Here is a 23,747-nt window from a genome sequence, read left to right on the forward strand (position 1 = left end):
GAGTTCTTTAGACATCTCTACAATTTCAATCATAATAGATACGGAAATATAAACAACTAATGGAGCTAAAATGGCAGATGTCAAAAAATGTAAATCTACATCTGTTGCTACAATGCACTGAGCACTTGAAACCTAACATCAGGCGTTCTGCATTCTAGTTACCCATAATGGAAACAGTCTGTAGCTCTTCTCAAGATTTTTTTGTTTCCAAGGAGAATAGTTTTTGTTGTTGTTTTTATTAACATCCTGAATGCTTGAGCTGAATTCAATTGGACTTCCTCTCATGTTGCCCTCTACCTTAGCTCTTAGCGTTGTCATGTCCTGGATCTACAGCATCATTTTATTAAACGTGTGACAGGATAATGTTTCCCTCTGTTTTCCATCAGCTCATTTTTTAGAGTGTTTGAGGAGAAATGAGGAGACCAGCTGTCAGGGGTTTAAAAGTGAAATGTTTTCAGGATTTAAGCAGCTGAACACTTTGTGGGATTTATTTTTTTTTTCATAAAGCTCCAGATGTTTTCAGTGTGTGACAGATGTGGACAGCAGACGGGTCAGTTTTTAAGATGCAGGCATGCTGTTGTAATCCGCGCAAAATGTGGTTTGAGTTTGGGACGTAAACAAAACACTTCATGCTTGGTCTGGTTTGCCACCTCTTTAGATACTTCTACTTAAAAAAAAACTGCCCTTAGGTCACTTCATGCAATAATGAACACACAGGTCCCACACAGAAATGCACGGGTTTGTTCCTGATTCAGTGATTTCCTGTCTGCTTTTAAGGCAATGACCGCTACACCGGACTTTATGCAGAATTAAGACCTCACTAAGCTCTCCATAAACTCCATAAACTATCGTACCCATTTCCTAGAACCTTCTGTTGTGTAAAGACAATCCTGATTCTGCAGCAGTTTTACAAACTGCAACGTTGTTTCCTGTTTTCCCAGAAACACTCAGCAGCACTGGATTTAATAGAGAAACACTGGAAGGGCCTTAGAGATTAAGGTGATGGCAGAGAGGCCCTGCAAAGGTTTTGTGCTGATCATCAATGGCAAATGTATTTATGTATATAGGTTTACTCTTTTACATAAATGTTATTACCTTTATTTTATTGCCTTTCTTATTTGCTAACAAAGCAAATTCTTAGTGACAATAAATATGACTGGGGTTTTGTTTTTACCATTTTACTTTTTTTTTCACATTTTTACACATATCAGCAGACCAAATATCAGAATGTAGAATTCTCATCCATCTACTTTTATTGGAATAAAGAAAATGAATACAGAAAGTTAGGAGTGGTGGCCTAGTGGTAAGTGTGCAGGGCATTTGGGTCATGTCTCCTTGAACCCCAGTCAGCCTCAGCAGATGGTCACTCACACTCAGTCTGGTTCTGCTGGAGGTTTCTTCCTGTTAAAAGGGAGTCTTTCCTCTCCCCTGTCGCTACAAGCATGCTTAGTGTGAGGGATTGTATTTGAGTCAATAAGTCGATGCAATCAACTGGTTTTCCTTGGATAGAAAACTTTGTATCAATTTTACTGTATGATCTGGTTGAACTAAAGTGCCTTGAGATGACATGTGTTGTGAATTTGGTGCTATATAAATAAACTGAATTGAATTGAATTGAGATGCTGCAAGGTCATGGTTTCAAAGCCAACACTGTCACTTTGGGTCCCTGAGCAGGACCCCAAACCAAAAAAGTTCACCAGGTGTTAGAAGCTGCTCCCTAAGGCAAAGCTTGTCTGCAGAAGACAAATGCTGGTGTAATGTACAAAATCTGTGATTGTAATTTTGTGATGTGGACGTTGCACATACAAATATTGTGATGATAATTGCTACTGTAGTACATATATTGATTTCCTCTGCAAGAAATCTCCATTTATAAAGGAGGGATTCTTGATGCTAAATATTGAGAATATTGTATCATGTTTCAGCCTCACATCATGTCATATAACAGAAAATATATCTCATTGTGGCATTTAGTAGAAAATCATAATTTTGGTAATCATAATAAACCTAAACAATTATCAATTTAAAACACAAATACAACTTGTTTGAAATCTTTTTTTTTCCTGCAATTACATTTCCGCACTTCGTTTAAAACGTTGTGATAAAACTATTCAAAGATTGTTGAATTTTTCTTGCTGACAGTGTGCTTCTGTTGGCGTCAGAAGATATTCAGACGGTATATTGCCGTCAGTTGTCAGGTTTGCCTGAGAGCAGAAGGACTCTTAACTCTTTATCCACTGACAAACACAAAAGCAGGAGTCAGAAAGACACGGTCTGAACATTGTTTGTCTCGAATCTGCCTCCATCTGCAACCAAATCTGGCACAGCAGCTGCAGCACCGAGGTGATCACCTACTGTCTCCATAACAACGCAGAGAGCCGACGTGGTAGACAGCCTGCGATCCGGTCCTGTTGGTGTCTCCGATCACTATCTGGCTGACTGGAAGGTGATCTTTGTAGGAGAGGAGGCCTGTGTCATTAGCCCTAAAACACAGGGAAATAGATGCTTTAAAAAAACAGCGGACTGAGCTTCTTCATGCTGGTCTTAATAAAGTTGTATATTCTTTTACAATCACAGAATGTAAAGAGATAAATCTCCCATAATGTAGACAAGCGCCTGTAAAAATATAGAAACTATTCTGGGATCAGAGAAGCTTTGGAGAGGATTACCATGCTGTGAACAACAGCATGCAGCTCCTACAGCCCAGCTTCTTAGATTCACCTTTCACTCCAATCAACACACAGAAATTATGATTAGCTTTCATTTCTATATCACATAATAATTATAATTCAGATGCGTACTTCATTATGTCAGGCTTTTGCTGTAATTAATTATTTTAAAGGAAATGCTGTCAAATGAAAATGTTAATGAAATTTCTCATATCAAAAACACTAAATGAGCTGCTACAAGTGATGAGATGAGAAGGCATAATAACTGCTGCTTAACAGGGGATTTTCTCTTCATTACTTTTAAGAAACAAAATGTAAAAAATGTTCAGCGGATGTGGGGCTAAAAAGGTTGGTTTTAATGTGATTTCTGCTGAGCATGTTAGCACTTCAACTGCTAATTAGCCAAATGGTGAAGTTTTACCGGTGCAATTTATTTTATTTCATTTTTTCTGGGCAGCAGCTTAGTTCACTTCATGACCACACCACAGACTTTAGTTAGCTTTTATTTTCTTGCTATTAAGATTTGGAATTGCTGCTAATCACAGAATATGGATAAAATAACCTCATGAACTTCTGTGTGTTGATATCAAGGTCATTACAAATTTTAGATTCATTATTTTGGGATTTTATTGGTTTGACTTATTTAACTTTACTCATAGTTTTCCAATTATACCCAATTTTCATCGCAACACACTTTAAAAGACAAAAAGATTCAATTATTTTCTGATTATCTTAAATTAACTGAAAATACCATGAAAAGTTTATTACAGTAGTTCTCAAAATGTTCCCTTCCCTGGAATGAATTCAGAGAATGTTAAAAACATTGTAGGTGGATAAAGCCATTTAGTATCAAACAATTATCCTTTTTCTCTCTAAATCGTAATAATTAATAAGAGAAATACAAAAAATCTCCCAGAATAAAGGATTAGATAACCTGGGGATTTCTAAATATTGGTTTACAGTTGATGTAATAGTAAGCTGTCTTCACTGTACAGATTTTTATTTTAGTAATGTTTTTATATTTAGCGATAAAACCCCTCACTCATAATGGAGTCTGAGAAAGTGGGTAAGCATATTTTAGATGCACAACATAAAGACACTTAAATAAGGTCTACATGGTCCAATCACCAGCAGAAAGCCATTTAGTCCTCCAGAAGGTTTAAAACATCTGGAACAAAGTTATTTGGAGAGATGGGACAACAATTAAAATGCTAATTTCCTGAGAAGTCATGAAGATATAAGATGAAATGTGCATCTTTTCTCTGGTGAACCATGCAGATGGGTTGCTGATGATTTCTGCTTGTATTATTACTAATTGAAGATGGAACTTTCTGGCACATTGATGGCAAAAATAATATTACAGGAACCACTGGGGTAAAATGTGTTTTCATCAGGTTGGAAGCTGCTCATGAGACTTTGTTGGACTGTCCAACATGACAATGATCCTGAAAGACAAGACCAAGTCGACCTGTTTTTGACTACAGCGAGGCAGGTAACGGTTCTGGCCACCTCTGGCTCCTGACCTCAATGTGACTGAGCCACTCTGGGGGAATCTCAGACCTCAGGTTCATGCAAGACAACCCAAGTATTTATAGGAACTGAAAGCTTTTTCTAAAAAAAAGTTTTAGCATTGGAGAAAATAACCGAGCTCATCTACAGCTAATAAAAAACACTTTTCAAGCTCTCACGGATGTTTCACTGTTAAGAAACTAGGTAATATAAATCTTTGAGGAGTTTACCTAAGTATCAGCTTGGCATTATGATTTTAAAACAGCAAACATTATTTTCTACATACATTGATTTCCAGAGATAGTGAGCATTAGTAGAACAATAACAGGGTTCCTACAGCATAAGGAGAGTTAAATTCAAGACTTTTTAATGCCACTTGAAATAAAAATTTAAGACCAAATTCACAAAAAACACAACTTAACCCAAAGGTTTATTTTAACATAAACCCCTGCACTGTTTCAAATTTTGAAAAGCTTCCCAAACAGGAAGAAAACTAAAAACACACAAATGACAGATATATTTTAACAATTATTTAACTGAATTCACAAACTTTTTTTTAGCAGGGATCAAATCAGTTTTAAAGCCACAACATAACCAGTGCTAAGTCTTCTTTGCAGCTATTTTTCTTTCTATCGTTTTCTTAGTATGTTTGATTTGGTGATAAGTGGAGGCGTTGCAGAGACAAGGGTGGAACAAAACTGAGAAATACCGGCTCTTTCTCGGTAACACGATTTTGACGCTTTGTATTTCGCGCATCGCATGTGACTCTAGTGCCTTAATTCCCATCGTTCCGAGCTTGAATGACTTCTTGCAAAAAATCCACTGTGCCTCATGTATTTTCCCTGGTTTTAGCCATGGAGGAAACTCTTGGCTGGAGCCAATTTTGGTTACATTTACACTTGCTCATATTTTCCAGACAAAAAGTTAATGGCACATCTCCCAAATGTCCCGGCCGCAACAACGATTTTATTGGTTTCGCTATTGGGACGGAACCAATAATGGTGAGCCGTTATTTTTTTTAAATAAAAAAAAAATTGTCAATTTTAACGTTTTATTTAGATTACAAAAATAAATCGTAATAAAAATTATCCTATTAATGATGTTTTAAAAATTAAGACCTACAAAAGACTGATTTAAGACATTTTAATACCAATTAAGGCCTTAGTTTTATTTTGAAGAATTCAACGCCTTTTAAGACTTTTTAAGGACCCGCGGGAACCCTGGATAAGCTCCGTATTTATTCTCTGAACAACACTAAAAAAATCAGAATTACATCATGGTATGTAAATGTATTAGCACACCTGAAAATATAATTTAGTCTGATTAAGTTATATCTGGTCCAATTTGATTGTGGTGTATTAGCTGATCATATAACAGCTGGTTGTAAAGAGTGTACATCTAATGTAGGCCAGCTGTTTTCATGGATACCTTAGTGTGACACCAAGCTTCAATGCTGCATCTGTTCATCATGTTAAAATTTAATTTTCTTCAATCTGCCTTTTTGGTTTTATTCTTTGTTCTGCACACATAAGCAAGACCCAGTCTAATCTTATATAGGAGAAACTTTTTTTAGATCAGCCAAACAGATGTAATGTTCAAAATGTGGTTCAAGATATAATATTTTTGCTGCTGTAAAAAACAGATTTTCCCTATTTTGGGACAATTAAGGGATTTTCTATTCTATTCTAATTAAAAATAAATGTACAAAATATATTATTTGCTTATTATGTAATTTTCTTTCTAAGCTCTTTGGTAAATGTCATGGTGTCAAGAAACACTATAAGTACTAAAGCAGCAACCATTCATACAAATATTCCAACAAAGCTGTAATAATTATCTGCTGAGCTGAAATCAAACATTTAAAACATAAAAAATTGAACAGAAAACAAACTCGCACCAAAAGATGCTGAATCGCAGAGGCCGTCATTTGATTATTGTGTTGGATATAACGAAGCATGACATAAAATATGAGTTCATTATCAGGGTTGAAATGAGAATAATCAATAAATAATTAGTTGGTAAATAAATAAAATCATTAAGAACCTAATAAATAAGAAATGAACCACATCAAAGAAAGATTATTTTTTCCCCCCTCAAAGCCTCCTTTCTCTGCTCAAATGTATTTGCATAAATCCCAGTTTTCTCAGACGTGTCATAATAATGAAGTAGGAGTAGGAGACACAACTATGTTATTTCATAAAGAATAACCTACCCTCTTTTGTGCTAAAAACAAAGCAAAGAGGCATGCAGCCCTTTTCCTGTCAGTTGGTAAAGTCCACAAGCTTTGATCATGGCAGTGTTTCACATAACAACATGCTTCTTAAGTCAGTTAAGACATATTGTAAGGGGGAAAAAAATGGAGCTGTGGAAAGACAAGACACCACTGTGTTTCCCTTTTTGAAGTGTGGGATTTATTTACATACAGTAGAATATTTCTATAAAATATTTGTCTGGAAATTTGTTAAACGCGGTGAGTGACATAAAGATTGTGCATATATATAATAGATTTAACTGTAAATCAAAAAATAAAAAGAAATGCACATTTCATACCAACTGTCTGTATCAGCATCACAGTTGCAAAAGTAATTCATATCCACGCAGTTCTCCTCCAGGCTGCAGGAACATTGCTGTACTCCAGGAAGGAAGCCTCCCCAGTAACTCCTTTTGTCTCCATCACGGTCCAGCCACCAGGACAGCGGACTTCCATCTGCAACACAAACACAGTCAGTCAGGGCATCTTTCTGATTCACATTTCCTGCATCTACTTATCATAAGAAAAGCTATTTTTGATGGGCATCAAATACCAAACAGACAGATATATTTCACTAAAGTACTCTCTACCTTTGGAGGCTTCATCACAGATGCTTAATCTTTTAGATTATCATCTAAAGAAGTTATTGCAGTTATTGCTTCTTTTGTTGTTATGGAATAACCTACAATTTGTACAATTTAGCATTTTAGATTTTTTGGATCATTTGATCATTTTTAATATAAATAGAGCAACATAAATTACCCCAGAGCCTCTTGGAAATACTTTGAATATGCAGTGCCTGGCTTTGATTTTTAACCTACATATCTTTTGCAAACTTACAGTACCTTAATGAAGAGGCAGCTTTATACCATTGTTAAAGAAAATCTGGTGTTTTTCAATGCTATACTATTCAAGCCATAGTATTTTGGTCTGGTCTTTTAAGTCAGACACGCTTTTTATTTCTAAAACTAGGCTTAAAACGTAACTTTTAGCAAAGTTAGAGGCTCGGGTTATCCTTATCTATCTCTGTAGTTATGCTGTGATGGGATTAGACTGCTGGAAGACGTAAAGACAACTTTTCTTCATTCTTTTAGAAGTTCCTCTAAAGAATGCACTAGCAGCATTCATTACTGACATTAACTTTATTTTTCTGATATTTCGATTTTCTTTCCGAAGAAGTTCAATGTAACCTTTTGTTAAGCTTTGACAAAATCCTGAAGGGGGCCTTAGGTAGATCCATTCCACTAAACAGCTCCATGTTTTGCTCTGAGGATGATATACTTGATTCTCTCTTTCTGGGATTTGCCCTTTCTCTGTCCAACACACAGAAATTGTAAGATCTATTACTGCATCTAACAGCATGCACTCTATTTCTCATCCTATGGATTTATTGCTAGCTAAGAGTATATGTTGTCTGTGTTTCTCTAATAGATTAAGTTACCCATGGAGCAAATGCTTACGTTAATGATTTACATTTTCCAATGCTTTAGAAAGTACTTGCAAAAAATGTGGTTGGGAATCGGTGCAACATAAATAAACTTAATTGGACTGACTTTACATAAAAACTTTTTCTGGGCTGTTTCAGAGGCATTATTGTTATTATGAAAAAGAAAATATACATTCAGGTGAGGGTAGAACACAGAAGGCCCGATTAACTGCATGGACATATGTCTTATGTGTTTGAATTTAGTTTCTTTATAAAATAGTACCACAAAGTAATATTAAAAGCACTAATATTTTTATATTAATTTCAAAATTTGTTCGGAATTGAACTAACTAGTTAAAACCATTTTATGGGTGCACTCCAGCACGGATCTGGGACACCCAGAAAAGGCTGCCCCTTTATCGCATGAACAAATAGATCTAACACACAAGTTCTCCTTTTAACCACCATAACCATTTTAACACACCCACAATATAATTCTGTATAAAAAGACAAACATTTCTCAGCAGATATGACAAAGTGAACTACTTTTCCATGAATTTATCCATTAACCAAATGAGCCATTTCCTTCAGCTCCCAGCCAATTGACAGTAAAGCTTTAGCTGTGCTGTTAAATCATAACTTATCACGCTCACTAAAGTGTTAGGGGGGTCCAGCTTCAATCATCCATCACACAATGTGACCCTGCATTGCACAGAGGCCAGCCAGCAGAGAGAAGCCCATTAAGCTACGTGTCACAATACATAACCAGGTGTCACCCGCTGCAGTGCTCACCTCCTGCAGATATTACATTCCATTAAGCAAAGCTTTGTGTAGGGATGCACATGCCATAGAAGAGACTGCGACTGGAAAGAATACCCACTCTGTCTGTATTAGAAGAAAACTAGAGAGAGACTCTAATCCACACAGTACTTGATCTACCAAAACTGTCCAATCTAACCAGCAACATTTGCATCACAAAAGTCTGCCCTGCCTTTTCAAACAAATATCCATCTGCTTTTCTTCCAAACATCGTTCGAACCGCAAACAGCCTCGCAAATAAGAAAAGGCACCGATCAATAGTTCCTGTAGGGCAGGTCGACCTCCCGCTCAAATTGGCTCATATTGACACAACTTATTCTCATCAAGAAGGCAAATGTGTCTTCCTGTTTCACTGATGCATGATGCCCCACAGGCAGACCCAACATTCAGCACAAACACAGCACCTAAATGTTTAGAATACAAAGCACAAGGGAGGCTCTTATTCTGAAGAGCTAATTAAAACCAAAACAATGCTTTCTTTATTATTAATTTACACCGTGTTCACCTCCAGCAAAACATTTGCTGCTTAACATTAAATTTGAAAAATGATCAAGAATATGTTTAGAGAAATGCAACAAAATTGGTTTATTTCAGACATTTTCTCTACAGGCACTGCTGGATGACGAGGGTAGCGTCACCCTCCTGCTGCGTGACCCCAATCTCTGCCGAGATGCTCCAACAACAAACAGCCCTCTAAACGTGCTGGTGTTTGCCAGGGTTACTTCATTTACATCAGGAAGTCGCAGAAAAAGGGGCCAATAAAGCAAACATCTGGAATGCAGTCACTTAAATCAGTGTAATAATTCTATTGATTACTTCTGGGTAAAGTTTTGAGGTTTACTAAGTAAGAAGCCTCACTTTGTTGTAATCAAATGAATACAACAAATCAAATTTGTTAAATGTCCAACTATTAGGATAGTAAAAAAAGGTTTAACCTTTAAAAAAAATATTAACAGCATCATATAACAATTTGTCTAACTTTAAACACAAACATAAGCGTCACAGTAACAGCTCAGAGTTTTTATCTGTATCCAATTCTGATGAACAATGTTGTTTCTCTATAAGATTGACTATTGAAGATCATATTATAAATCTGCTCTGTCGGCACCGTTTCTGTCTTTGCTTGCCATCATATCACTAAATCCCACCAGTTGGGTTTGTATGAAGGTAGATTTGTTCCTTTATCATTCAATCAAATAAAAGTTAGCTTCAATGAAAAAAATTATTTTCAATTAAAAAACCTTCACTTCAATGAAAAAAATTCAGAAATCAAAGAAAAAAGTATTTGAATGCATTTGAATGCTAAAATATATTTGAGACTCTGCTTTTCTTTGATTGAAAATTTTATTTGATAGCAGTGGAGTCTTTTTTGTTTAAAGCAACTTTTTTAATTGAAGTAACATTGTTTTTTGATTGGACCATTTAATGGGTAGGACATTTGTGTCTTTATAACTCAATCAAAAAAGAAGTTGGTTTAAACAAACAAACAACAGAATCAATAAAAAAGTAACTTCAATGAAAAGATAAACATTTTCAATCATAGAAAATTGTTTTTGAATGCAAATAAAATATTTAAGACTCCAAAAATTGCATTTGAATACTTTTTTTATTATTGAAAATGTTCTGTTGGGTTGAAGTAATCTATTTTGTGTTTGGGCCATACATGGGTAGGACATTTGTGTCTTAATCATTTAATTCCCAAAAAGTTGTTTCAATCAAAAAAAAAAAAAATCAATCAAAGAAAAAAACTTTGCAAATGCAAAAAAGAGTATTGAATGAATGTTTTTGAAGTGAAAAAAAAAAAAAAAATCGCTTTTTTTTTTTTAAGTGCAAAGTTTTGAAGTTCAAATTTTTGTGATTGAATAATTTTGACACAAACATTCCACAGCAGGCGGATGCTTCTCTATTGTTCAGACATGTTTGATTGACAAGTGTGTACATCAAGGACATCTTTCTGAGGAAGTCATGGTCGCCACTGGCCAGCAAGCTTTTTGCCAGTGTTAACAAGTCGAGCTACGTTTTCCCGTCATATAGGATTTCCCCTGCATCTCCGCACGGCGTAGGCGGCACAATTCACTGTGCAAGCGACAGAAAACACGCATGCTTGCTAAATGAGCTCGCGCCACAGGGGAACTACGGAGAGCGAGAACGATCAAATGTTAGCCTATATGGAGAAAGGAAGAAATCGGGATGGATGGATGGATGCATGGATAGATAGATGTTGCAGTATCTATAACAACCCAATCACACAGGATTTCAAAATTAAACATTCCCAGTTATTAATTTCATACATTCACCAGATCTGAAAGGCCTGTTAAAAAACTTTGCACCCATGAGTAGAGGTACTGTAATGCAGCCTGATGATATTTACACCGCATCAGATAACGTTCCTCCCATGTTAGACGGGGGGAACGGTATCTGACAAGCCTATAAACCCTGTCACATAATGTTCCCCCTATATAACATGAGTGGAATAGTATCTGATGCAGTGTAAATATCAGGATGTATTAGCTCTACTCTACTCTGTCAATTAAACATGTCTGACAAATAGAGAAGCACCCGCCAACTGCGGAACGTTTGTGTCAAGATTATTCATTCAAAAAAATTTGAACTTCACAACTTTTTGCACTTCAAAAAAACAAAAAACAACGGAAAACACATTCTCTTCTATCTAGAAACAAATCTACCTTCATAGATTTCTAGCTTTCTACTGAGGTGGATTAGCAGTAGAATACAGAGAGGGTGACTTAACCTATTTCCTAAGTCCATAGTAGAAACAATTCTGGTCACACAAAACAATAGACTCTCTTTTGAAGTTTTTAAAGGATGTTTTTTTTCTCGTCTTGGGGTAAATTGTATTTGTAAAACATCAGTTATTTTTTCTGTTTAATCAAACAGGTCTCTCTTGAAAATAAGCTCTTTGATCCTAAGAGACTGCCTTAAATGAAAATAAATGAAGCATTTTTGAATTTATTAAACTAAATTAGATTTATTCAGGTAATCTTTATCCAATTAAAAGATTTGTTGATCTAAATTAATGAGGTGTTTGAAGAAAAGCAAAAACAGAAAAATACCCATTTTATGAATAAATAAAAATTTCAAAGGCTAATATTTCATATCCTGAAAATGTCTTTTATATGGTGTAGCAGCAGCGGCGCTATCCAGCTGGCAGTTAGATATCAGGGAATGTATCACCATAAGAAAACTATTCCTAGAAACGAGTGAAAACAACAAGTAACACAGGAGGAGGACACCAAGACAAGAAGCAATTATCCCACAGTTGGAAGTGGCTTTTTTTATGTTGTCACATTGAAAGCAGTTACTTCTAAGCAAAGCAAACACTCCTTATTGTAGCTCCTGTATACAGACAAAAAACAATGAGCTTAAAACAGACCGATTTGAATGTTAATGAATTCACTGAAGGTTCGACGGAACAGAGGAGTCAGGAAAGACATGTTCTACAGCTAAACGCCACAACTGGAGGTGAACTTCAGATGTTCTTGGCACACGCCTACATCTGCAATCCCAGAGGGTTTGTTTTTTTATAACAGCTGCTGTTGTTGTCATTTTCCTGTGAATTTGCATGAAAGGTGCCATTTTGTCTTAAAATTATTAGAAAATGCGGCACACTCTGCTTCTCATCAAAAGGACGACTGTCTGTCTCCACAGTCAATGTTAGAACAAAGGTTCACTTGACTTTATCCACTGTGGATGCTACGCCACCAAAGACGAGCATTAAAAATGCAGCCTCTGTCTGAAAGTGTTCATGCGGCTGTAAAATAGGCTGTTTCAAATCTCTCTTTGATGTTGGATGCGATAATGAACTCGTTTATTTGCATACACATGGTGCATGGGGACAGCAGAAACTGGGACTTCATGAATGTTTTATGATTTAAGAGAAAATGTTTAGATGTTTGGGAGCAAAGGTGCCGGCACTGTTCCAGATGAACGAGTACAAAAAGACTGCAGCTAGCCTCAATGTTTTATTGTAATGTAACGACAGGAGAGAACAAGCGTGTGGGAGGGCCTCTGAAAAGACAACAACTCCCGACTGTGGTGAAGCACAGAACACTCAGAAAGCACAGTTGCAAGAAATTAAAAGGTGCAGCTTTGAGTCTAAAGCCAAGTTTGTGCTGACTGCTTCTGGATGTTCCACATTTCGCTTCCTCCATAAGAGTTTATTGGTTTTCTAGGAAATTAGAGATTTGAAAAACTAACTTAATGTTGTTTTTTCTGCTTTAATTAGTAGTCTTGATTAATGTATTTATGTATGAGGGACTTGGGCTGATTTTTTGTTAATCTTTTTCCTTCTTTGCTTTTTATTTGCTCTTTAGATTTCAGTTCAACTTCTCTTCCAATATCAGTTAAGCTCGAACTTTTAATGTAAATAATCCTTTAATGCCACTAAAAGTCAGAGGGGGAACATGTAAGACCTTATCGAACTGCAGAGCTCTTTCTACTATCTCCCAGATGTCAAATGCTTTGCAGCAAATTCAAAGAGACGACTTATAGTGCTGCTTACCTCTTTTTCAAGACTCCTGAATCAAATTAACAGCAGTACAGCTACCATGCCCAGAGTAAACACCCTACCCTGGACAGATTTATTCGTCTTCTGCCTTTTTGTAATAGTATTAGATTCTCAAATACATTTCTATATCAGACAGAATTATTCAAAGTAATGACACGTACAGTTTTCAAATGATTTCATTCAGTAAGTAAAAAAGCCATCCTATCCCACCCTCCCCATAAATGTAATTGACCCATCAACAGCTGCTGCCATGAATTAAAGATACCTTACAACAAGTATCTCATATCAATGTGAGGGGATTCTGACCCACAACACTTTTATGAATTGTTTTAATTAAGCTGCGTTGCAGGTTGTTCAAGCATAAACAGTCTGTCTACGGCCACGCCGCAGCAGCTCCATGGGCTTTAATTCCAGACTGTTCCAAACCAAAGGTTTGGAGCTGGTGCGCTTCGGATCATCACCCTGCTGCCTAATGAATGGTTACATATTCTCCTTCTGGCTTTTTAAAAATAAATTCATGGCTTAATCCTGTACACAATGCAGTGACACCTCAGAGACACGATGCAAGTGAATGTCTACTGTCGCTGCATGCTCATCCAAGAGGAGGGAATCCCGCAAAGTCAATGACTCACTGCAATCAGTGTGGTTTCCTTAAATAGAAAACCTTCCACCAATCTGTCTGTATGATCTGATTGAATTGTTTTTCTAAAGTGCCTTGAGATGTCACGTGTTGTGAGTTAGCACTGTATAAATAAAATCGAAATTTAACACAACTGAGAAGGACTCCTGGATAGGTGTCAAAAGGTCTTAAAAAACTGAGCAAAAGTCTGGTTGCCTTCCAATCTCAGCCTGTTTTGTGGCAGCCATGACCCCGGATGACTGAGAATTTACACAGGCAGACTGCTGGGAGTTTTCTCAGTTTCAAACTTGGCAGTTCTGAATTCGAAATTTAAATTGCACAACTGCTTGATCAAACATGCAGTGTCAAAAATCTTAAAAAAGAAAATAACACCACACAGAAAACAAGGGTACTTTGGATCAACTTAAAAAAATTACTGTAATTTGTTGCACTTAACTTTTTTTATTTCCCCGAATTAAATTTAGGAGATGGTTGAAAGTGTAAATTTTGATTCATTAGAAATATGTTTTTACCTTCAGAAAAAGAAAGAAACGGCATTCATAAAAAGTAAAACTGTAACTTTTAAAGTCATGAACATGTTCTATTCTTTGTTACAACTGTATTTTTTCAATTTGGAAAAAAATATATATATACCATTACATATAAGTATACATTAACCTTGGAATAAAGTGGTTACAAAGATTCCAAACTTTATTTATTTCAAAGAGTAAATACATTTGTCCACCTATATTTATTGAGCACAGACACAGGATTTATAATTCCTGGTAACTTAAGCCGGGCATACACTGTATGATATTTTCAATCGTAGCACGCAGCTACAGCTCACACTGTACAACAAAACTACAGGGTTTAAATGTCACACCTGCTCAAACTGTACGTCTAAAATCCACGTCAGATTCAGCTCCGCAGTGAGATGGCNTAGCACGCAGCTACAGCTCACACTGTACAACAAAACTACAGGGTTTAAATGTCACACCTGCTCAAACTGTACGTCTAAAATCCACGTCAGATTCAGCTCCGCAGTGAGATGGCACTACTCTGACTCCACTATCCGAAAACCAAACAAGTAGAAGAAGAAAAAGAGTTGATACCTCCTGTTAAATACGTATGAAGGTCACTAGAGTGAAACACGCTGCCTTTGCAATTTGTGCACTTTTGTGTTCTGAAAGCCCTATAAAGAAAAGGCGACGGCGTATTTGGACAAAGACATGGCTGAGCAAACATGGCTACTACGGTCTGTCAATTTTACAGAGAGAACTCCATTTCACTTGCACCCCCGCCATGCTTCTGTGTTTTCGTCTGAGAGGAAGAAGAAGAATCCTTGTTTGCTCATGCGCACTGAGCGATTTGCTGAATTTCAAACATGTGACCCCCTTTACACTACACGAAGCACCATCAGGCTGAAAGTTGGTCTGATCGAAACATTCTCACACAAATGGAAAATTGGCCAAAAAAGGGGCAAAAAACGTACAGTGTATGGCCGGCTTTAGAGATGGAAATCTAAAGTTGTAAAGAACCTGAAATATCTCAGAGTTCTTAAAAGTGTCTTTATGTGATATCTGAGACATTTCAGTCAATGACTAAAATGCCTTCCTATCATAAACATTTCTATTCTGACACTTAGTTGACTGCATTAGTTGTAACGGCAACCTTGCTCATGATAGGTGCTGTTCACACCTATTTTAAATTAGTCAGGTAATGAGGTCACATTCATGTGAGTCACAGCATGTGAAAGGATAAACCCCTACTGACACTATTACCTTTGACTTGAAGCAGATATATATTTGGAAAGTAATTGTTTCAGTTTTTTTTATTTCCATGATAAGGGAATTTTAATCACATTTTTTAAGTTAATCAAATTACATTGGCATTTCACTTCTTTCAGTGCAACATAAAGGCAAGTCCAGTCAGACAAAAGTGTTAACAACAATTCTTAGAACTGTTAGCTGAAAACAACATGGTTCAGCTCTGAAATGTGGAAGTTAGATTACTGTAAGGAGTCCAGAGGCCTCCTTGAATTTGCATGCGTGTTCTCCAGCCTCAACAAAGCTTAACTCGCCCAATCAATTTTAGTTCCTACACACGCCCCCGAGATGCGGATGATATTACATAATGTAAGAGGCCTCGTTCAGCAGAATATAACTTCCTTTCAGCTAAAAGAATCTGAGGAAGACTCTCAAGAGAGGTGGCAAAGTGATGAGGTGGCAACCAACCTTCATTATTCTATATTAATGTCGCCGAATGTCTGTGTACAGTCTTGGTGGTGGTTCACGACTAAAGTGTTTACATGCAACCTTTAAGTGTCTGCTCAGAATCAGCTGAACATAATTTTTCACACCACTCCACAAGGGACTTGTTATTGTGTGCATCCTGTTTTTATCATCATTCATCCTGCATTGAGCATTGTGTGACCCTCTTGCTTTTTTTTGCTATATCCTACATGTTAAGATATCTAATACTGATAATTAAAAGACCACAGGAAATGCATAGATTTAAAGGGAACACTTCCCAGAGGAGATAACCTACCCTTAGTGTTGAAGAGACGGGACTTCCTGCAGTTGTAGACTACTTCTTGTTGACACTGCTCTGACCTAGCCACAATGGCGCGGAGTTGGTCGGCTGATGCGTTGTAGTTGAACTTCATGATGTGAGGTCTCTGAGGAGAGGACTTCTGGACTTTTACAGGAGCAGTGCTGTTGTGAGACAGCACCGTCCACACCTTCTTTTCTGTAAGAAAAATCAGGATCTGTCAGCATGAAGTCTGCATACATCTTCTCTGAAATGATCAAAACTGAAAGCAGATATTAGATGCAATGCATAACAATCAGTGAATCAGACATTCCTGCTTCAGATCATCTAAAAATAAGTCAACATATCAACCATTAAGTGTATTAACCATTACTTTGAGTTGGTAAATAAGATGATTTGCCAATGGAATTAGTGTTTTTACTCTTAAAGTAAGATAATTTCTTCCTCTTAAAAGGGAGTTTTTCCTCTCCATTGTCGCTACAAGCATGCTTAGTGTGAGGGATTGTATTTGAGTCAATGCAATCAACTGGTTTTCCTTAGATAGAAAACTTTGAATCAATTTGACTGGATGATCTGGTTGAACTGTAAAGTGCCTTGAGATGACTTGTGTTGTGAATTTGGCGCTTTTTTTTCTTATTTTAAATGTAAATGATCTTGTTCCATTGGCGAAGTGTCTCACCTTCTTAATTCAAGAGCAAATGCACTTATTTAAATAAAAAATGACTTATTTACTTGAACTGTAAAGTGCCTTGAGATGACTTGTGTTGTGAATTGGCGCTATATAAGTAAACTGAATTAATTGAACTTATTTAGATTTCCAGTTTTTGCAGTATAAGGATATGCTTTTGAACTGGATCTTTTTTTTGTAATAGCTCAAAGCTTTGGGACTCTATTCAACAAATTTACCAGAATTGTGTCTCATCCCTTATAACAGAACTGCTGCTCCTGGGTCTAAGAATCAGGTCCATGGTACACACTGAGTTTTATTTTAGTTTATTTTACTTACTTTCATGTCAGCTTTTTAGGATGTATTCAGTGATTTTGTTTTACAGTTTTATCACCAGTTCTTCTTAAATGTTTAAGCCCTGTTCACCTTGTTTTCAGCCTTTGCTATTTCCTGTCTACCACTGCTTATTATACTGTCAGTTTACTTTCACCTTTCACTGGTGAATACTGGTTCCATGCCCCAAATCTCTACGGGCACCATGTGACGTTTTATCTGTTCAGCCACGCAAACACCCATGATCTGTTGGTAAGTCTTTTCTTTTTAAATATTAAACTTCCAACTCACCATGTGGCCACTGCCTGTTCATCTGCACTTGGGTGCTATTCCACCCTCCCCATTCCTGACAGCTTAGGAGGTTTTCAAAGAAATATTACTGCAATATTTTACTTTTTTTCCTATGACACCTTATAAGGTAGTTGATTCCCTCCAGCACAACACTCAGAGACTATGATGTTTTAGCCCCCTGCTTCATGGAAAGGAGGGCTTTCTATGTCTTGTGCCTTTAACTCCTTTTAGTCATTATGATGTATTATTTGACATTAGTTTCATTACACCACAGGTAATGTGTCCTGAGTGAATTTTCAAACTGTAATAAAATTCTTCAGGCAGATTTTATAGAAATGGTTTCTTTTTATGTGACTGCCCCTTTGACCAATGTCACAACAGAATATGTTGCCACTGTGGATGAGGAGTCTCTCTCCAGCTTAGGCCAGGATTTTTAGAAGGTCTCTTTGCTTTTCTTTCTGGTGTTAACACACATCACATAAATATCTGGGACACAGAACAGGTCTCCTTCCTGAACACTATGTCAGCTCCCGTCCTGTTTAAAATTTCATAAAATCATCTGAGAGATAATCAAGGCCCCTTCAGGCATCTAGAGATTATATCCATGGATATAGCTAACTAGAGACAGTGCATGATACTCTTCCTGATACCGTTGCTTGTGCTTTATTTTTCTGTCAATCAATGCAGCAGAGTGTGTGAGATGTTGGCTTAAATACACTCTCCGGACCCTGTTTTAGACTTAACCTAGTCTGAGAAGAGAATAGTTATCTTGAATCAACTTATTCTGCTTTGTGGTATTTGGAATTTTTGGTTTCAATGAAGGCGATATAAATAAGCAAATGTAACTGCAAAAACACGCAGGAAGTTAAACCATGGTTGATGACCTTATGAGGAAATAGGGCAGACATGCTTCTGAAATTGATGTTAATCTGTCCTAAAAGCTGCATAAAAACACATTTAATCATAAAGGAAGACCTAAAAGCATAAAAAAAACAACATAAAATTTCTTATTTAGTGAAGAAGTGGTGAATCTGATTGCCATCTAGGCTGAACCCAAAATAAATTAACAGCTATTGCTTGAAATATCCCAACTGAATTAATTTCACTTGTTTGGAATTTTTCATTTATTCATCATGCAGATTTGTAACAAGGAAACCCTCCATGTTGATGTATTTGTCACCTTGTGGGAACAATGTAAGGTCAGCTTAATTGGAATATGTTTTATTTTGGGCAGTTGGAGGTACTTGTGAGGACCAGTTGGCTGATTCCCACAAGGAAAGGGTTTCCTCCTGGGTTAGGGGTTGGGTTGGGTAAAAATTATTGTACAAATGTTAAGTTTCTGCAAACCTTGGTTGTAAAATATAATGTCTTTAAAGCTAAACTATGTAATAACTGAAGATTCTCTGTTTGCCCCAACCCCAGCCTGAATTTGAATCTGAGAGTCCCACACTGCAGCTGAGGACACTCTACCAATGGAGAACCCTGACATCATGCATCCGGTGCAATCCATCTGATGGACATATGTGCTGTAAAGTAAGGGGTTGAGGCTCCATTCCTGACTTTAGCATTAAAAATTAAAATGGAGTATGCAGTCATATGAATGATCTGTGGCTGAAATTTCGTTAAGATGAATTATTGACTGGCAAAAACAGGAATGCCGAAAAATCAAAAAATCCTGGATTAAAAATGCATCTAAGTCTTTGGAGCATGATGAGCATTTGCCTCCAGGCTCCTCCAGCAAAGGACATGCCATTTCTTATGCTTTTCTCCTGTCAGGTTTCAGCTAATATATGCAGTGAGTGATAAGTGCAATAGATCCTGCTAACCACCAGTGTTGGTTCACTGTGTAACTTGCAGAATAAACTTAACTTGGAAGAATGAAATAAAAAAATCCTTGGCATTTAGAGATGTACCCCAGAACTGAGTCTAAATCCTTACTTGTCCCGCTTTCCGAAAACGGGCCAAATTGTGCTTCGAAGAAACTCAAAATGTGACCTTACTAATCCGAAATTTACAAACTTTTAATCTCTTAGGTTTTCCACAGCTGTTTAGAGGTATCCTCTATCGTGGTTTTGGCATCTAACATGTTAAGCCCACAAAAATTATTTTGTCAATACAAATTAAACTAAAACAATTTTACTAATTTCAGTGGGGAAGAAGGGTCACAGCCTCTTTTATATGATGTTAGTAAACATCTGGTCTAACTTGTATTGAAACAATTGTCTATAAATATATTTCTTGAAAAGCATAAATGCGTAAAAAAAGAAATAATAAGCATCCATTAAAACGTTACCTCCATCCAATTCAGCTATCTTTTATGTCAACCGTTACATTATCGTATCATTAGGCTCCTGTGTAGATTTTTGTGGTATTTGCAAAGTGTTGTGTTGGATAGCCAAGCTGTTAGTGTTGACAGTGACATTTTACAAATCTGTCACTTTGCATCACTGAAAAGAAAATGGATACACGTTTCCAAGCAACAATCAGACGACCTTCTTTGTCCCCAATCTGAGAACATCTAATCCTCGGAAAATAACCTTTAGAATTCAGCCTACACTGCTGACTTACTCTCTGTGAACCCCTGACTCTCTCCCATTATAGCTCTGTACATTTGGACATAAATAGAAAGTTTGTTCAATAAAACCCGATAAGGAGTACCTTGTTCCACCATCGCCTCACGTCATTATTTGGATTGAATATTTGCCCAGCTTAAGAGAAAATCCCTCTCCACTTGTGATTATTCCCATCAGGTTGTGTGGCTTATAGTTATTTACATGTTTAATGGATTTCTTAATTGAGGTCAAGTTGAAGCATATCTGCTTTCGACCGTCTCTGTCTCATAAGTAGAAGACTTAAAGCACCAACTGTATGATAACACTGTGATGACATCATCAGTGCATTAACCTTGCAAAGGACAAAGCAGCTGGGAACGCTGTGACAGTTAAGTGATGAGTAGAGTCACCAGAGTGTCAAAACTCGCTATGTTCTGTCCTAAATGTACCAGAGACCAGTGCATCCCAGTCTGTCAAGTCTCACATCTCAGGAGGTTTAAAGCACTGCAGCTTGGAAAAGTATTCACACCCACTGGAACCTTTTAAAGGTTGGAGAAAACCACAAACCTGAAGGTTTGTATTAAAGAATTTAAAAGGGCTGAAACAATGAATCAGATTAATCGGTATCTAAAATAATGGTCAACTAATTTACTAATCGATTAAATTTTAACTGGAGTACAGAGACTCTAAAACATGCCTTTAGCTGACAGAGCAACCCACTTACTGCAGAAATTATATCAAGATTATATAAAATATATAAGCATTTTGCATTTAAGACTAAAAAAATGTTTCGTCTGTCACTATACTCTGTTCAAAAGATTGAGTTTCACCAGGTTTACTCTCATACAAAAGCCTCTTTTAAGGAATCTTTGGCTATCTGATTATAAATCGATTAATCTTAAAAATAATCGACAGCATAATCGATATGCAAAATAATTGTTCGTTGCAGCCCTAGAATTTAAGGTCATTTGCCACCATGTTGTAGTTTTTAGTTTTAGTTTTCACTTTGACTTCAATGAATCCCAGAACAATCCAGTTTGAAGAGACTGTATCTATATTTGATTTGCTTTAATCTAATCAGACAGCATCATTGTATTATAGGAAGGCAGCAGACAGCTCAGAGAGAAAAGTTGCAGACAATTTTAAAGCAGGTTTAGGTTACAAAGAAATATTTTAAGCTTTGCACACTCACAGAGCTCTGTTCAGTCAAAAGAGTTTGACAAAAATACGAAGAGTATTATTAAAATATAAATAAATAAATCAATGTCCATAGTAACTATGCTGCAGAGGACCAGAGCTCAGGTAGGAGAATCTGCTAACAGGACAACCGTTTAAGGTAAAAATCACTTTATAAAATAACAGTCATTGTTGAAATAGGTCTTAAGGTTCCAGTGTCTTGGTTTTTTACAAGCCAAAGCGATAAAACAGTTTTAACTGTACACAAAATATTAAGTTTTGACCATTGGGATAAAGTCTCGTCTTGAAATGTATAAATGGAAGCATCATGGGGTACTGCTATTTACCAGCAGGGAAAGGAAAAAAGGGGATTCCTAAAGAGATGGATGGGCCTTAATCTAGGAAAATCCTGGAAGGCAATCTATTAGAAGCAAATAAAGATTCGAAACGTTCAACTTTATCTTCTACCATCTGAGATAAAACATAATAATGTTCAAACTCCATCCATTCTGACCCTGTTTTAAAGAACAATGGGCAAAAATGTCCCTCAGCAGATGTGCAAAGCAGCTACAGAAATGCAGTTAGGCCCCAAATTATTCATAATCCTTTCATTTCAAATGTTCTTTCTGACGGGAAGTAATATACAATTCTGGAGTGGCTCCAGCCAGAGTGCCAACTTGAATCTGAGAGGGAATCTGTTGAGGAAACTAAAGATTAGGGTGATGGACATGTAGCCTTCCAACCTCAAAGCTGATCAGTGAAGACGAAATGTGAAAATACCAGGTGAGATGTATAAAAACCTGCTCAGCCATAATTGATGTCTTTAATAGCTATAGTTCTCACTGATTACTGTTTCAAAATAATCAAACAAAAATGTACAATATAGTACTAAAGCAGTTTGTTTCAGGATCTTGAGTGTGTGCTATGAAAACGTGGACCAACTTCAAACTCTGTCATCACACTCCTGTCCCACCAGCAGCCAGAGAGAGGAACCTTTGAGTTCAGATTCCCTAACGACTGATCTGTAAAGCTGAACCGGTTGATAGTCAGGTTGTTGTATTTTTCCCTACCCATAAAAAAAACAGAATCATTGCTGCACTAGTGTGCGATGTGGCTACTGGTGGGACAGAGCAACATCTAGGTCATTCTGAAAGTTGGCACAGTAAGAACGTTGCCACCCAGGATAATGAAAGAAAGCTGAAAGAAATAAGGGCTGAGTTTATTAGCATACATTAGAGGATATATGCTAGTAGAGATTCTCAGTCATCCAGGTTATAGTCATTCCAAAAAGTTAAAGTTAAAAAATCAAACCTCCGGACTTTGTTTTCTAAGTTTGAAGACGTTTCGCTTCCCATCCAGGAAGCTTTTTCAAATCAAAATGTCTGGGTTAGAGTTGAGTTCCAGGCTTTTATAGTGTAGCTCAACAAAAAGTCTTGTAATGGCTTAGAAAACATGTACATTGAACATGGAAAACAAGCTCCCCATCTTAATAATGAGAGTCGTTGAGGTTGTTATTGACCTGCAAAACCTAAGATGAGCGGAGTGGTGTATGAAGTTCAGTGTAGTGAGGAAAGCTCTGAACTTTATATTGGAGAAACCAAACAACCTCTCCACAAACGCATGGCTCAATACAGACGGGCTACCTCCTCCGTACAACATTCTGCTGTTCACATACACCTTAAGGACAAAGGACATTCATTTGTGGACCAGAATTTTTACATTTTAGATAAAGAAGACAGTTGGTTTGAAAGGGGTGTGAAGGAAGCCATCTATGTTAAAAGAGAAAAAACAATCGCAAACAGAGGGACTCAGAGACTCAGGTTTCAGCCTGAACAACGCAACGATGCAGTTCATTCCTTCCCAATACCATCTCAACCCCCACCGCTATGCAGGGGAACAAAATATCTCGTCAGGTTAGCAAGGCCACCAATGACCCTTAACGACTGCCTTTTCAGAGGAATAGGCCAGTATCGGGTATTGCAGGGCAACAACAAACTCAACGACTCCCATTATTAAGGGGGGAGCTGGTTTCCCAGTTTCAATGTGCATGTTTTCTAAGACAGCGGTCCCCAACCTTTTTTGCACCACGGACCGCTAAATGTCAGACAATATTTTCACGGACCGGCCGAGGGGGGGAAGTGGGGAGCGGAGGGGGATACGATCAAGTAAAATGATACGACTGGCATAAAATCAAATACAAACAGCATAAAAACAAAACAACAAGCCGGTCCCATCTAGGCATAATCGGAGAAAATGACAGACAAAGTGTGCTCCTGATGTCCAGTCTGCTCTGTAGCTTTGTTTTGGTCGCTGTAACCGCAGAAAATCCCGCTTCACAAAGATAGGATGTTATAGAT

The 23,747-nt window shown here is 37.0% G+C and overlaps 1 protein-coding gene across 1 annotated transcript in view; it reads right to left on the reverse strand.

Moving 5' to 3' along the window:
• LOC107100985 (contactin-associated protein-like 5) overlaps positions 1-23,747 on the reverse strand; it is a 77,907-nt gene that overhangs the window by 18,958 nt on the left and 35,202 nt on the right. The window contains exons 6-8 of the mRNA XM_015399706.1: positions 16,369-16,569; positions 6,729-6,885; positions 2,356-2,483 (exon numbers count right to left, since the gene is read on the reverse strand). Of these exons, the coding sequence (XP_015255192.1) occupies positions 2,356-2,483; positions 6,729-6,885; positions 16,369-16,569 (486 nt within the window). The remainder of the gene's footprint in view (positions 1-2,355; positions 2,484-6,728; positions 6,886-16,368; positions 16,570-23,747) is intronic.

The sequence above is a fragment of the Cyprinodon variegatus genome, unplaced genomic scaffold (genome assembly GCF_000732505.1).
Source record: "Cyprinodon variegatus isolate N-32 unplaced genomic scaffold, C_variegatus-1.0 Scaffold1041, whole genome shotgun sequence".
NCBI lineage: Eukaryota > Metazoa > Chordata > Actinopteri > Cyprinodontiformes > Cyprinodontidae > Cyprinodon > Cyprinodon variegatus.